The 15,641-nt window shown below is 40.6% G+C and overlaps 1 protein-coding gene across 1 annotated transcript in view; it reads left to right on the forward strand.

The window, feature by feature from the left end:
* Positions 1-11,161: 11,161 nt before the first annotated feature.
* Positions 11,162-15,641, forward strand: part of CHPT1 (choline phosphotransferase 1) — a 20,678-nt gene continuing 16,198 nt past the window's right edge. The window contains exons 1-3 of the mRNA XM_019543894.1: positions 11,162-11,173; positions 12,933-13,080; positions 14,145-14,286. Of these exons, the coding sequence (XP_019399439.1) occupies positions 11,162-11,173; positions 12,933-13,080; positions 14,145-14,286 (302 nt within the window). The remainder of the gene's footprint in view (positions 11,174-12,932; positions 13,081-14,144; positions 14,287-15,641) is intronic.

The raw sequence follows: 15,641 nt of genomic DNA on the forward strand, positions 1-15,641 counted from the left end.
TCCATCCCCCCCATTAATGAACTTTAACATCCTCCATTTTTTTGAATGTGAGAGATTAAACCAGAGCATGAAATGATTGGCACCCCCTTACAGTTCTGAAATACTGTTTAAAACAAATTTCTCTCGTAAGTTTCCCCTTATATACAGCAGCTATGGCCCCAAGACTAAAGGTGTATCTGCACAGTAGGATTCTTGGGCTCCCTACAAATGGGAATGTGCATTTCCCCAAGGACAAATAGCACCAGCACATGTTTTTGACACCAGTTGTCCCTGGGCATGCTCCTGCATGCATGCTTTGGTGTGTAGGAGAGGCTGGGGGAGCAACTAGGCTGGCCCCAGCAACCTTACCTGGGATCCTGGGGGCCTCCTAGGGTGCACCCTGGGGTGATCTGGGTGCACAGAGCCTGGCTGACACCCAGCAAGTGGCTCTGGCTGGCCAGGCTCCAGTTTCTGGTGGCACATGCTGCAGCCATGTGTGCCACCCTGCTTTTTTCTGCTACAAACTTCCCGTTACCTAATTTTGCCACCATGCTGCAAAAATGCAGCACAGTAAACGGATGCATGAATGCCGTGTGGGTTTTGTGGTGCCTCGAGGCTTTGAGGCTCTGCAAACCACATGTTCCTGCTTGTGGGGATGCGACCTAGTAGTCTGATTGCCTGGGGTGGTTGTGGGGGAGTTGCTCTTCAAGATTTTGTCTGTTCAATATCCACAAAGCCAAAGTAGATCTGTGCAGCAAGATAAGCATCCAAACACCATTTGAATGAGTCCAGAGTAGCTGCCTGCACCACCTCTGGGGGGAGTCTGGTCCAGACACTGGGCTCTCGGACTGTACAGAAGTTTTTCCTTGTGTCCAGTCTACATGGGCCTTTCAGAAGTTTGTGGCCATTAGACCTTGTTATCCCTTGGGGAGCTCTGTTGAACAACTGTTCTCCCAGATCCTGGTGCACCAGTCTTATAGGCTGCCACCAAGTCCCCTCTGAGCCTTCTCTGTTAAATAGTAGTACATTAATCCAGTGGTTTTAACATCAAGGAGAATAATCTTTCAGGGGGAAGTTAAAAAAATTCATAGATCCTAGATAAGAGCATGTGTATGATTTGAGGGTGTAATAATGAAATGAGATGGAACTGGAATCTCAAGTGAATTGTAGCTCCATTTGTTGCAAATAATGGCAGAATATAGGAAACATTCTTCTAGGAATATGCAAGGGCAAATGCTCAGGGTGGTCCATTTATTTCTCTGCCCACCACAGGATTTAAACTATGCTGCCCACAGCCATATTTGAACACAGTTGTTGGTAGCTTTAATGTATTTTCCACCTTTAGCTATTGCAACACTGTTTTAACTACACTTGAGTATCTTGGCCTATTCAGTTCAAATTTTTGCCTTGGCTATCTGTCAACTCTCTTATTTAGAAACAAAACAGTTTCAGTGGAGCAAGCTGAAAGAAGCATCGAATCTAAAACATTTTTTTTATTATTCTTAATAATTGCCAAATGCTTGAGAAGAAAATTTAGACAAACATGTGAGCCTAGAGGCAAGTAATGTACCAGGCTGTATACTCTCAAAATTAAAGAATTTTTATTTAAGAGCTAAGGCTGTAGCAGCTCACGTATGCTATTGTAACTTTTTGGGAAGGGCTTATTTTAATAGTGAAAATAGATTGTGAGAGGTAAGTTTTAAAACCTTTTAAAATCATGGGCCAGTCTGAGGGCATACTCTGTTTACCAAGCCTCTCTGTTGCAAGCCATTGGGGTAAACTTTTCCATTATTGAGCAAGTGTCTTGAATACCTGATGGTGAGAATTGTTAAAAATTGTTGCATTGCTGTGGTAGAATTGTGAGGAGAAATGAAGAGTCCGTGTAATTAAAAAAAAATGACAAAAATCCCTATTGTTGTTGAAGCTTTGGGTTATTTATACTAACTGAATTTAAAATGTGGAAAGGTGAGTGATTGTGAAAGTTCTGGGTTGTGACCCTTCAAAATATGGTGCAGGTTTCACAGACAGGGAAATTCAGGTTTAGATAGCCTGACATGCTGGAATGTCTTTTGTCAAATTGTCCAAATCAGTTACAAGGCAGAAAGAGTTGGTTTTGCAACAAGGTGTGACCAACATAATATTTATTTTGAAATCCCATTTACTTTCTGTGTCTGCTTTACTACTGTCCTACTCTCCAGAAGGAACAGGGGTTGTGTCGTTTCCCATTGCAAGTGCACAAAGACCACATATTAGTATTTCTTGCCTCACCCTGTCTTTCCTAAAGCTCTAGAGGGCCACACCTCTTAAACACACACAGTTTAAGTCCTTATATGTGCTTGCACAAGCAGTTTTATCCTATAGCAATTTTGACATGTGTTTCAATGTGTAACTTATTATTGATTTACTGAGGACTGTATCATTACCGGGTGGGCGTATGTAGAATGGCTGTAGCGTGGAGGTTGGCATTCTGCTTCACAAACTAAGCAGTAGTTTTAACTCACTGCAGGTTAAAATCAAATCTGCTAGTTGGATGCGATTTTTTTTTTTTTTAAAGCTTGAGTAATTATTTAATCAATAGGGCTCAAATCAGTGGGTGGTTTAAAAAAAAGGAAGAAAGAAGAACTCAGTATCTAAATCTAATGTATCTAGGTATGAGATGACAGTTCTTTGGATCTAGTAGTCATATTTCCTCCACTTTATTCTAACTCCACTTCAGAGTGCACAACGGACTTTGTTCTGCTTGGAAGAAAAGTTTCCCCAACGTGCCAGAAGTACTGTTGGGGAAAGTTTTGGAGGAAGAATGCAGAGCCATAGCCAGAACTTGCTACCTGAATATCTGCTATCCTTCTTTTCACTGTGAACAAGGCTGATTTAGTGGTTGAGAGTGTTTGTTTGCTTGCCTGTGCATGTGTTTGTGAGAGTAGAGAATTTAGAAGGTGGGAGGGGGAAATGCACACTCCTCCGTATTTGGTCACTTTTTTTGAGGGGCTCAGCATTACTAATCTGCAAATGTTTCCTTTATAAAGCATAACCTTTGTCCATGAAGATAGCATTACAGAACAGAATTCACGATAAACATGGATATGTTATAATTATTATCCAAGATTCATACAATGCAATTGTAGTAAAACCTCAGGAAAGAGAACCACAGGCAAACGGGGATTAGGGCAGAGTGGTAAGAAACTAAATTGCAAATATTCTGTGTTGCAGATTGTATTGAGGCTTTCTTTGGCCATGATTTTTTGATGGTATAACTTTCAAGGCAGGGATTATTTTTTGGCTCCAGCACACTGTGGTGTTTCCAGCACATGGGGGCTTCAGTCCTTCCAGGGGCTTATCAAAGATGTTATTTATACTGTTACTGAAAGTGAGCATTAGGGTTGCCAACCCTCCTGGATTCGCTGAGAGTCTACAGCAATTGGCATAGATATCCCAGTGACTACTGACAGCAATCTGGGAGATGGATATTGTGAACAGGTTGAACAGTACAATTAAAATAATGACATTTTGTCATGTTAGAAAAAAAATCTCCCGGAATAGCTTCAGTCAGTGTTGGCAACCCTAGTGAGCATAGCTGAAAATAACTGGAGAAAGGCTACTGAACCTCCATTTAAAGAGGGCAAAAAGTGAGACTGGGGGTTGTAGATTCATGTTGATGTAGTTTGTAAGAGATTAGTGAACGGGTCGGACATTGGCTGTCTCTGTTAGTTGGCTGATGAGAGACATCTTGGACAGTGGTTAAAACTAAGTGTTGGATTTTACTGAATTATTAGGGTTCTAAATGTGGCCTAGTATCCGGATCCCAGATTTTCCATGGACATCTGGCCTTTTGAATTCTGAGAATTCAGGATTCTCAACACACCAATGAATTCAAGATTGTCAGCACATCTGATGAATTTTTTTACAGCTTCCCTAATAGTGCCAAGAAGAGAAAAGTAGAGCAAGGCAATCCTCTCCTGTCTCGCCTGAAATGCCCCAGTCCCCCAGCCCTGAATGGTTTCAGGGTCAGGCACCCAGCACAGCCACCCCTCCCATCTCCATGGCTAGGACTGGCAGTGGGGGGGGGGGGCAGTTCTGAACTAGAACCTGCACTGCAAAGCCTGATCAGGGTCAGGCATCAAGCCTATACCTAGCACAGCTTCCCCCCCAACCCTCACAGCTAGGACTGGGGGTGATAAGGGCCAGCACTGGTGCTGTTGAACCTGAAATTTAGAACCATCCAGCCCTGATGTCGCTGGGGTAGGCGGAGGTGATGAGACCAGGAAGGTATGTGGCAGCTCTTAAGTGGATGCCACCTCTTATTATTTATAACTTGAATGGCTGCAGGGCCTGATCAAGGACAGGCACTGACCATGCAACCAGCAATGCCTTGCCTCCTTGCCTGTCTCCATGCCTGGTGATGGGGGGCAGGCGCTAGCTGGGTTGCTGCACCTGAAATTCAGAACCAGCTAGGTGCAATGCAGCTGGTGTAGAGGGAGGTGATGACCTGGGAGGTCTGTGGCAGCCCTTAAGTGCAGTCAGTCTCTTACTGCTTATAACTTGTATTGCTGCAGGGCCTGATCAAGGGTCAGGCAGTGCCAGACATTGTACAGCCACCTAATGAGAAGGCTTGCTTCTGCCCCCAAGGGGTTATAACAGGCAGATAGTCTGTGGAAAAAAACAGATTGCTGGGAATCCAAAGGCATCAACAGCTTCATCTGTCACAATACACTACTCTGCTGCTTTTAGAGCAGCTGCCTGTAATGCATTAAACCTTCCTGAGGCCTGTAAGGTGAGCAAATATTAATTCCCTTATATTGTGGGGCAGTGTTATGATAACTATTTTAGTCAGTTGTATGCAGGAAGTTTATAAGAACACCACAAATAGATTCTCCATCTGCTGACTCATACCCAAACCATAAGAACTTGCTTCTTAATTCAATTTTTGTCTTCCTCCTCACAATTTTTCTTTTTCTTTCTTTTTTTTAAACACCATACCCATGATAAACACTACAGGGGTGCAAGAGTCTCCTGTCTCTTGCAACTGAAACAAAATTAAAATTAAAATGAAGAAGAATTTGGGAGACGGCATGGGCACAGCCTAAGTAATCAGTATATTAAATTAAACAAATTTTAATCTGTAAGGTGCTACCCTGCCCTGGCTTCAGACTAACACAGCTAACTCTCTCAAACACAGGTGTCATTTACCTTTTTTAATCGGGGAGTAGCTGGAGCTGTTGAGGGAGAAGCAAGAGAGGCAACTCTGCTTGAACTTTTATTCTTTGTTTTCTTGAGAAATACTTCAAATGGTAGAGTGATGAATGCACAATAACTAGGTGGGCATGTAGAGAAGCCTGTGGGCCAGTTTTGTGCCTTTTCTCATAAAGAGAACCCTTTATGGGACGTTCTTCAGAATCACTATCGCACAATGGTCCCCAGAGAAATGCAGTCATAAGACAAGAGACTTAAAACCACAGACTCAAGGGCCCCAGATTTTAGATATGGAAAGGGACAATGGAAGTATAGAGGTAATAACCCTTGATTGTAACCAGCTGTTGTGGTGCTGGTAAACTGATGCACTTTGCACTTCCTGGCCAAAGCAGAGGTACAAGCATGCTTTAGTTTTGCTGGAGATGTCTGAAAGGTATGAAAAGGAGAGAAACAAAGCACGTATCTGTCCCTGTTCTTCCCCTTCTCCATTCTTGACTCTTCCAAACTCAGGTATGCCACTTCCCCAACTCAAGTATGTGAGATTGCCTCTGCCGACCTACAGGGTAAAGCACTTACTCTGGGTCCCAGTACTAGAGGAAGGGGCTATGTAATCTACCAAATGCCCTTTTTACCAAAGCTGTCCAGTGGCGTTTCCTTGTACTTGGGTCTCTTATGAAGGCAAATTCATGTTGTGCCATGATGAGTGCTGCTGAAAGTAAAAAGGGATCTTTGATAAAGAGGAGACCATCCTCAAACTGCAAAGGAGTTGAGCGTTGTAGGGCAGGGAAATGGAGCAAGTTATTATGTTAGTAGGTAAAGAATAAATTGAAAAGAAGCCCTTTTAAGTAGGAATATGGGGAAGGACAAGTGTTAATGGAAGGTTAAATGCTCATTGTGCAGTGGTCACACAAAAGCTAAGAAGTGTGTCTTGGTCATGAGGAAGTCATTTTCTAAATATCTCTTAAAACCACACTCAGAAATATTGTCTAGTATTCAGTGGGCATATTTACACATTCATTAATGTGCTTTAGGTAGTACATGTTAAATCTAGTATCTCCATTGGGAGGTACTAGAACAATACACATATACCTATTGTAATGTGCATTGGTGAAAGAGCATGGCTTTTTGGTGATGCTTTAATGTGCCTTAAAATAGGCTAATATATATTAAAGCACAAGTATAGATGCAGCCAGTACCTAGTTAATAGCATACTCATTTTAAGAGAAGGAAACCTTGTTTAGTTTTATTTTGTTTTTAAACAAAATCAGATCTGTCCTGAGAGCGAAAGATTTCAGAGCTTTATATTAAATTATCAACCTTCAGAGAAGAATAATACAGGACTTAGACTGTACATATTTACAAGGGGAATTCCAAAATGTGAGGGAGGGGAGCAAAAAACCATCTTAACTTTACAAAGAGACTGCAAAATGGGACATTGTGATCAGACACTGCTGACCCTCTGTGAATCTGAGGGAGTGCAGATGCAGTTGGAGTTATTGTGCTACTTTCACTATGTTTTCCCAATAATTTTAATTAGTAGGATTGAGTATTTTATTTAATTATAGAGAAAGACTGCCTTGCTTCAGACTGTCAGCTCTTCTATTATCCTACCACTTCCAGCTCGTGATTACTTGTTTCCAGGAACAAATCCTTCTGAACTCTGCTATATTGCTTTAGTTGCCCATTGTGTGCACCTGTTCCATATTATCGGCACATTTTTGTCACCTTTAGAAATTTGTGTGGCATGAAAATATGCTACTGAGATGTGGCCGTGTGACTGGAGCTTTGGGTGAAGGATTTTTCCTACCCAAAATAGATTTGAGACTTGTTGCAAGCTGACTTTGTACAACAAGAGCAGACCTACAAAATTCAGGAGTGGCAAGAGTAACTCTCTTTTATTTCTGGGCAGGGTGGTGGTTTTACCAGTGTCCTTTGTTTTATACTCAATCTCTGCACTTCAGGAATTTTTGAATTCAAGATCAGGGCTGTCCAACTTCTGAATGGCTAGTGGGCCACAGGCTGCACCCCCTCTGCTGTGCCACAGTGGGCGGGAAGGGATGGTCCTCACCATGGGTTGCCTGGTCCCCTGCAGCCATTCTCTTCCTGCCCCCCTCTTCCACCCCCCCATACACCTCCCAGGGTAGAGGTAAGAAACGGAAGTTGGAGGAGGGAACCTGAAGACCATAGCAGTAAGACCAGAAGGAGGGATGAGGGAGTTCCCTCTGTATGCTGGCTGTAGCTTGCAGGCTGGATGCAACTCATAGGACACCAGTTGGGCAGCCCTATTTTAGACAGTCCTTCAGTTCATAGACCTCTTACTGATATTTTGCAACCCCTTAAAATTTAATTAATAAATAAAGGTCTTGCACATTTTAAAACTATTCTGTGGGTGTTTTCAGTCTGCAGAAGACAGTAACATTAAAATCCTTCTCTCATTGATTGTGTTTTAATTTTTTTTCCAGGTATCTGGAAGAAATGCCATGTTCTTAACAGTATATTGTTGATCTAGTTCTAGAATTTAAGTATCTCATTGGTGCAGATAGCCAAATGATTTGCATTCTCTAAGGAACAAATTGGTGCAGGAGTTCTAATATATATATATATTATTATTATTATTATTATTTTTTTTTTTTTACTTCCTCCTCATTCCTAATTTGATCTCCCTCTGTCACATATCAGATTATCTAGGACATACCATGTGATAGTTCATATTTCTTCCCAGTGTTCCAGTTGGATCCCCCACAGAGCTTTGATAAATATTGTTTGTTTGTTTTTTCCTCTACATAGTGCAACAATAATAAAAATACACACACATTGATGCAGTTTCAAATTCATACTGGTGATGCCGCATACAGTAATTACACTCACTGACAAAGAAATACTGGACAGATGTAGTATATAGTCATCCTGTTGCTTCACCAGTTAGCAGCTATGAAGGTATTTCAGTTTCCAAGTATCAGTTTCCTAGGGTGCCAATACATGTGCATCAAGACTGCTCAGATGCTCTGTAATTACAGTGCTTTGGAGCAGACTCAATTAATTGAGTCTGCTGATCATGCTAATTACTGCGTTCCAGGAGACTCCATCATGATGTGTATCAGTATCAGCGTCTCTGTGCTGAAAAATGGTGATGGGGGCACTTCCACTGCCCCCATCACCATTTTTCAGCACAGGGATGCTGTTGCATGTGATGCTGTGGGCGCTTTAACTAGAGCAGCTCTCGGAGCCACTCTAATTAAACTTCTCCCTTCCCCGCTGCCTCCAGGAGCATGCATATAAACACCCTTATATATATATATTTTTTTTTTTGTTAGGGCTGTGCTGACTGGGGTTACTTACGGAGGTAGTTTTTGTGATCTCAAGACCTGTTTGCCATCAGTAAAATTGAGACCTTCAGTTTGTTTCATAAAAGCTGCTAAGCATACAGATAGTAATGACCTTTGGCAAAATGATCCATGTCTTCTCTAATTCCCCAAGTTTTTTATAGAGCTGCCTGTTGCTTTGTCCCTTTCTCAGCAAATATATAGCATTAACAGTCTGTTCATAGTCTTTCCTGTGACTGATAACGATAAGAAAACACAGCCTCTGTGGTGGATGGGGCAGAAAGCAGAGCTGCAGATTGGGCAGGAAGCAGAAACAGAGTAGCAGATTGTGCTGGGGAAAGGGATCAGAGTGGCATTAGAAGGGTACAGGGCTTATATGTGGCATGCCTGCCAAAAAAGTTGCCCCCACACTGACTTAACCTATGGCAGATGTATCCACACATTCTGAACAGATAAAAGTTATTTGTCTTTCCCCAAATCTGGAATTAGTTTAGCAGAACAGTTTTTCATTAGGTAAATTTTTGTGATGTGACGTGTCCAAGTTGTAACACATGCTGATACTAGCATGTTCTCTTAAACTTTGAAACTAGGGTTCCTAAATTTAAGAAATCAAACTGTTTCATTGTTCTGTTTGTTATACTGAGTGATTGTGGGGTTATGAAAACTCTTTTGTACATTAATTACTGCAGTCATAACTAACTAGCTTCCTTTATGTAAAATGAGGAATTATAATGCTGAGGATGATTAAGGAGACCATCTTCAATGCATGCCTAGCAATCTTCTGAAAAAAGCCCAAAGACCAATTCCAGTAAAACAATTTGCGTCTGACTGAGCTGCATTTAGCTTTCAAAAAATGGAAAATACTAGAAATGTTTGTGCACAGTGAGAAAGTCATAATGTTCCCTCTTTGTAACAAAGTACAGTTGATTATGCATACTGCATCCAGCTGTTGTTACAGCTTTCTCCATTATATATTTCATGAAATCTTCATTTAAAAGATTAAACAAAGCACCCTGCATAGAACAACATGGAACTGAATAGCAATTATGCTCATGTTGAAACTTGGACAATGAGACCTTTTTTTGGTTAAGATCTCATGTTGAATATGGAAATTCCACAGGAAAAAAATGTAAAATGGTAAATGTGGGTAGACTCTTATTTAGCAGTAGTGATCTGAGCTCTGGTTGTGTACTTCCAGTAACTGTATAAGAAATAGGTGGGGGGAGGGAGCTAAGTGATAAGAGGATCTTTGTTAACAAAATTGGCACAAAGTACAGTTTATAATTCTGTCATAGTTATTCTCTGAACTGATTTTTAAGTTTATCTAAATCAGTGGTTTTCAACTTTTTTATTTTCATTTGTGGACCCCTAAAAAACTTTGAATGAAGGTGCAGACCCCTTTGAATTGTAAGTGTGGCTATTCACATACTTTTGATTGATCATAGTCATCTTTCGCAGACCCTTTAAACAGTCTGTGGACGCCTGATGGTCCATGGAGCACAAGTTGAAAAACGCTGATCTAAACTATAAAATTGTGTATTTCAGTTGTTGGGGAATTCATTGCAGCCAGGTTGTGGTGGCAGGTGCAGCAGCCTGGGCAGTACTTCTGAGAATCAACCTAAGCTACTGCTTTCCAAATGTTTCCTCAGCATGACCCCGTTTATGGCCCCGTTTCCTCAGCATAGCCCCTCACTCCCAACTCCCCACCCCTGTGATCCTATCTGCTGATGTTGTGCCCCCATTTGGGGTTGCGACCCACAGTTTGGGAACTGCTGATCTAAGTTCTTTCCAAACTGAGTGACATGGAACAAGGGTTTCATTGACTTCAAAAGCCAGCCTAGGGAAGGTGGAGGAGGAAGGGAGAAGTGTTGGACAGAGCATTGCAAAATTTAAATAACACTTTGAATTTAAATATATACCTTCCTTAAAGATGATGTCAGTTATTCCTTAAAGATGGTGACTTACCCTTTTCTGAGGCAAAGAGTAAGGGTGAACATAATGTCTTAGCAAGTAAAAGTTAGAAGGGACGGTGCTTGTTTTAAGCCTGTCCCTCTGTGTTTGGCATAAAGAGAGTAAAAAAAATGTCGTTCTGCCTACTTGAACTAAAAGGAAAAATACTTAACATAGCTTTAAAAAGGAAAATTGGAGCATGTTAGAATCGATTTAGTCTCTTGCATGGGGCTTCCATACACTTACACCTGCTACCAAAATGCTCCCATTTCAACTGGAAGCAAACCCTGCTCTTGATTTCAACAGTACCCAGAAAATCTTAAGATAATGGATGTCTTTTAATTATCCCCCTCTTTAACATTACTCTTCAGAGACTTGTTTGGGTGTGTTACAGCCGCTTGCTCCATAAATTATCATTTAGGCCTCTTTTTATGTACATGAGCCTAGAGTTTGGACATAATGCCTGAAAAGAATTGAGCTGCTAATAAAGCATAAATTACAGTGTAAGATCAGATGTCCATGCTACAGTGTAAGGTCAGATATCCATGGCTTCATATGTGACTTCACGCCTTTCCTTTGAATGATGAATTAGTATATTTTGGACAGCTTTTGGCAAATACTGGATAGCAACAAAATCAGGAATATATACTTAAAATATTGGTAGACATAGTGAGTGGAACCTGCCCAAGGAGTAGCACAGATGAGAGAAGCAACATGAAATGGATGAGCAGGTAACAGTATTGTAAAAAAAAAAATCTGGATTATTTATGAATGCCAGTCTATTTCAAATGGCAATGGTACTAACATAAAGATCCTAACATAAGTTCAGAAAACATCTGCAGTGACAACAACCATGTTTAAAAAAGAAACTTTGAAATCCTATATTTTGGGAATCTAAAATGGGCCCATATTCCTGAAGAGGTTGGCAGGACATCTTAATTTAAATAATGATGAGATGTAATCTGTTAGAATTCTTCCCTTACCTGATTGTCCAAGAACTTTGGTTGGTCAGTTGCATATAGATTTATTTAAAGAGTGGATTAGACATTTGCTCTCGTCTTAAATCATAGTGCTTAGGGTGGGAAGGGACCTAAACAGATCATCAGGTCCGACCCCCTGCCCCGGGCAGGAATGGGTGCCGGGATCATATCGCCCCAGCCAAATATCTGTCCAGCCTCCTCTTGAAGACCCCCAAGGTAGGAGAGAGTACCACTTCACTTGGGAGCCCATTCCAGAGCCTGGCAGCCCTAACTGTAAAGTAAGGTCTCCTGATGTCCAGCCTGAACCTTCTTTCTAAATGTTATGATTAAATTCAGTACAAAGCAGACATAGGCCTTTATCATTCAAATACACTGAGTAGCCTTTAAAAAGATTTATCTTTCCTAATAACATCATATACAGTATATAAATTCTGGCTTGTTACACTAATGGAAAGGGGAGCCCAGGAGTAATAGGACAGAGCATGACAAGCTATTCTTAACTCCCTGTGGCTCTTTTTCTGTCTCAAATGTATACCTTGTTTGTGACCCGTAGGCTTGAATTTTTCTTCCTGAACCAGAGTTCTGAATATTATGTAAAGTGTGACATCTTGTAACAATTGTGCATATAAAGTTTGACCTGTACCAAAACTAGATTTTGGTATATGAAAAAAGGAATTCAAGAGAAATCATTTCCTAGACAAACGAGGATATCCTGATTTCAGAAAGCCAAATCAGCCCTTCTGAAGGGGACCACCATTATGGCAAGTTCTTCTAAATTAAACATCCAGTCCTGACTTATATATAAACACACTACTAAACTCAGTTTAAAACATGAACTAATAAATGATCAGTTTATGTTGATGGATATTTATATTGCTCCTGATTGTTTAGAGAACCATTCAGTTTATACTGGAAAGATTGTCCAATGCAGAAATGGAAAATAGGTGTCTAGCTGCCATTTATTTCCAGGAAAATCATCTTCTGGGAATTTAAACCACTATTTATGGATGTTTTCCAAAGTTTGAATCTTCAAAGAGGTTGTTGAGAAATAAAAGACAGTTGGTGTTCTTTGTGTGTATGTGAGAGCCATTTTTGTTCTGTTACCATATCCATAGACCTGGATAGAATCACTCTTAATAGTTTATGAATGTTTCAGTATTGAGATGGAAAAATTAGCCAAGTAATTTTGATGCTGTTGTATATAGTTGTGTGTTGGTAAACAGATCTTTGTCCATTAAATGACAGTGCAAATGTAGATAAAATGAAGACCCTTATTATTATAACTGGCATATGTTGAGTAATTTCCTTCTGTAGAGTTATTGCAGTACTGAACAGTGATTTGGCCTGCCAACTCCATGTTTGGTATATGGTTAGAAATACAATGCTAACTTGGACCAGGTCTGTGCCAGGAGACTTGCTCAATAGAGAGAATGTTGAGGATGAACAGTGACACATTTTTAACTAAGCATAGGTAATCTGTAACTGACTATTTAATATGCTTCTGTTTCAGGCACCTTTTTGGGTATTCCTCTTGTGTGCAGTAGGACTCTTTCTGTACCAGTCCCTGGATGCTATTGATGGGAAACAAGCCAGAAGAACAAATAGTAGTTCCCCCTTAGGGGAGCTTTTTGACCATGGTTGTGATTCTGTCTCCACAGGTAATTACTTTATTGCTGGAAACTGGGATTGGGTAGTTGGAAAAAAGTTAGTTCCATCTAAAAAATATCATGATGCATGTTTTTATGTCTTTGCCCTAAGAAGTGATGCATTGCTTATTTTCACTCCAATTTGCAGTGTGTAGTTGGCTGTCAGTTAAACAAGTAACACATTTTTAATGCTGATTATACTCAAAATCTTAACTCAGCTTGATAGACTGGCATCAGCTTAAACCCAAAGAGATACAGGTGTTAGACAAGGACTTAAAAGGGGCTTATTCTCATCTTGTCTGAGCTATTTAGTACAGCTAACTAGTCACTTCCTTCAGTACAGAAATCTGTTTTTTTCACAGGTAGTAAAACCAGGCATTTTCAGCCCCATTTCTTACAGAATTTAAAGTGCATAACTACTATAGTATCTGTTCAGACATGACAACATTCAGATGTAGAAAGAATATTACATAAGCACTTACGAGACTGAAAGAATTGAGTCCCTAGTTGAGTAAAACACTTAATAGACTATTTTACCGCTGAAACAAATATTTGGTCTTTTACATGTGAGGCAACAAAAGAAATGCTTAGCTTTGTTGTGGTTACACAATAGTGTTTCTTTTTGCATGCTCCCACCATTTTCACCTACTTCTAAATTTTCTGGCAATTTTAAGATGAGAGATCCCATGTTTGTTCTTCACTTGATGATGGTGGGGTTGGTTTATTTGGTTTCAAAACAAGAATTTCATTCCAAAATGTTGTGTCACTTATAGTCATTGTATACTGTTCTCTAGTCATATCCCTATAACATTACCTGGGCTATGGGTGCAAGCCTCTCTGGGCAGACTGGGGAGGGACAGAGAGTGTATTAACAAAAAGGTGTAGATCTTCAACAAATTGTGAAACTTTGTGGAGCCCCATGGGTTCTATTTTCCTGAAGGGGTTCAGGTTTCAAGTTTGGGAAATGCTCTCCTTTTAAGCTCACTGTACTATTAATACTATTGCAATGAAATTTGTATAGTATTTGTCTTCTGAAAATTGCAGGGATTATGACTTTGCTAATCCGTACCTTTCAGTTTTTGTAGCCCTTGGAGCCTGCATAGCAGTTCGACTAGGAACGAATCCTGACTGGATGTTTTTCTGTTGTTTTGTGGGAATGTTCTTGTTTTATTGTGCTCACTGGCAGACCTATGTGTCGGGCATGTTAAAGTTTGCAACGTAAGTAGATCTCTTTAGATGTTTTTGTGCTTTGATCTTGTAAACTTGGTTTTCTAAAATTTCTGTTCTAAACAGCTGACAGTAGCTTTTCTGTCAGGTGTATGTGTTCCCTCAATGATATTCTAACAATTTGCTACTTCAGTTCAGCATATGACAGTCTTTTAGCCATGTGTATATGCTGGGGTACATGTGTAACCATCTGCCACCTTACCAGTTTTTTCTCTGAACCCTTTTAATGTTGTCACATGGGAGTTCTCAAATTTGAAGAAAAAATTGCTCCATGGTACAGTACACAGCTTTCCTACTGCAGGCAATACTAATCCTTCCATCATTTAGGAGAGGCTTCGTTAATGCTGGTAAAAAGCTCTCCATCACTTTGCCTGCTGTTCTATATATTTAGGTGTCTGTTTCTCATAAAGTTCATGTGTCTAGCTCCTGAAATTCTTATCAAAATTTATGTTGTTTGCAAAATCCTGTTTTCCTGAAGGTTTCACATGTATCCAAGATTTCTGTCAAATTGATGTTCCATTAGTACATAACTACATACAGTAATGGCTCTGTAGTGCCACTGTGCCATTAGGGATACATAGTACTTGTTTTTTTTGGCTCCAAGAGCCCAATAGGGCATCTATTCCTGCCACTCCCTCATTGAGGAGTATTTGCCTTTCTCTGGGTCTTTCCAGCTCAGCTCATGAGTTTTGCCATAAGAATATGTGGCTCTCTGTCCTTCCACTTGGAGAGTCTGGTGCTGCCAGTGGTGCTAGCTTGATCCAGTCGGGCATTCTCAAGGGAATTTGTTTAACATCAGAAAATGCTGATTTGTTGAAACCAGACATTTGCTGGAATACGGCAATTTTGATAGCCCCTTTTGTCAGGAAAAGTTTATTGGATCCAGAAAGGTGAGAGAACCTGAAATAATCAGTTGACTGAGATTAATTGCCCTAGTCTGATTCAAGTAGAGCAGGGACTTAAAGCTGAGTGTCCAACATCCCAGGCCATAACTGTTGGTTATTGGCTGTTCTTGAGGCAGTCAGGGCAGCTCAGACCATTTTCATGAAATGCCTGATGGTAGGGCACTTAATTTGCAGCTTCACGTTTTTTGTGGAAACCGCAAAAAAACAACCGCATTGTCCATGATTGCCAGAAAATAGTGCACTGTTCATAGTTTCTAGGGTCAGAAGGGACCTGAGTAGATCATCTAGTCCAACCCCCTGCCATGGCAGGAAAGAGTATTGGGGTCAAATGACCCCAGCAAGGTGTTCATCGAACCTCCTCTTAAAGACCCCCAGGGTAGGAGCCAGCACCACTTCTCTTGGAAGTTGGTTCCAGACCCTAGCCGCCCTGACTGTGAAGTA

The sequence above is a fragment of the Crocodylus porosus genome, unplaced genomic scaffold, assembly GCF_001723895.1.
Source record: "Crocodylus porosus isolate Cpor-Errol unplaced genomic scaffold, CroPor_comp1, whole genome shotgun sequence".
Taxonomy (NCBI): domain Eukaryota; kingdom Metazoa; phylum Chordata; order Crocodylia; family Crocodylidae; genus Crocodylus; species Crocodylus porosus.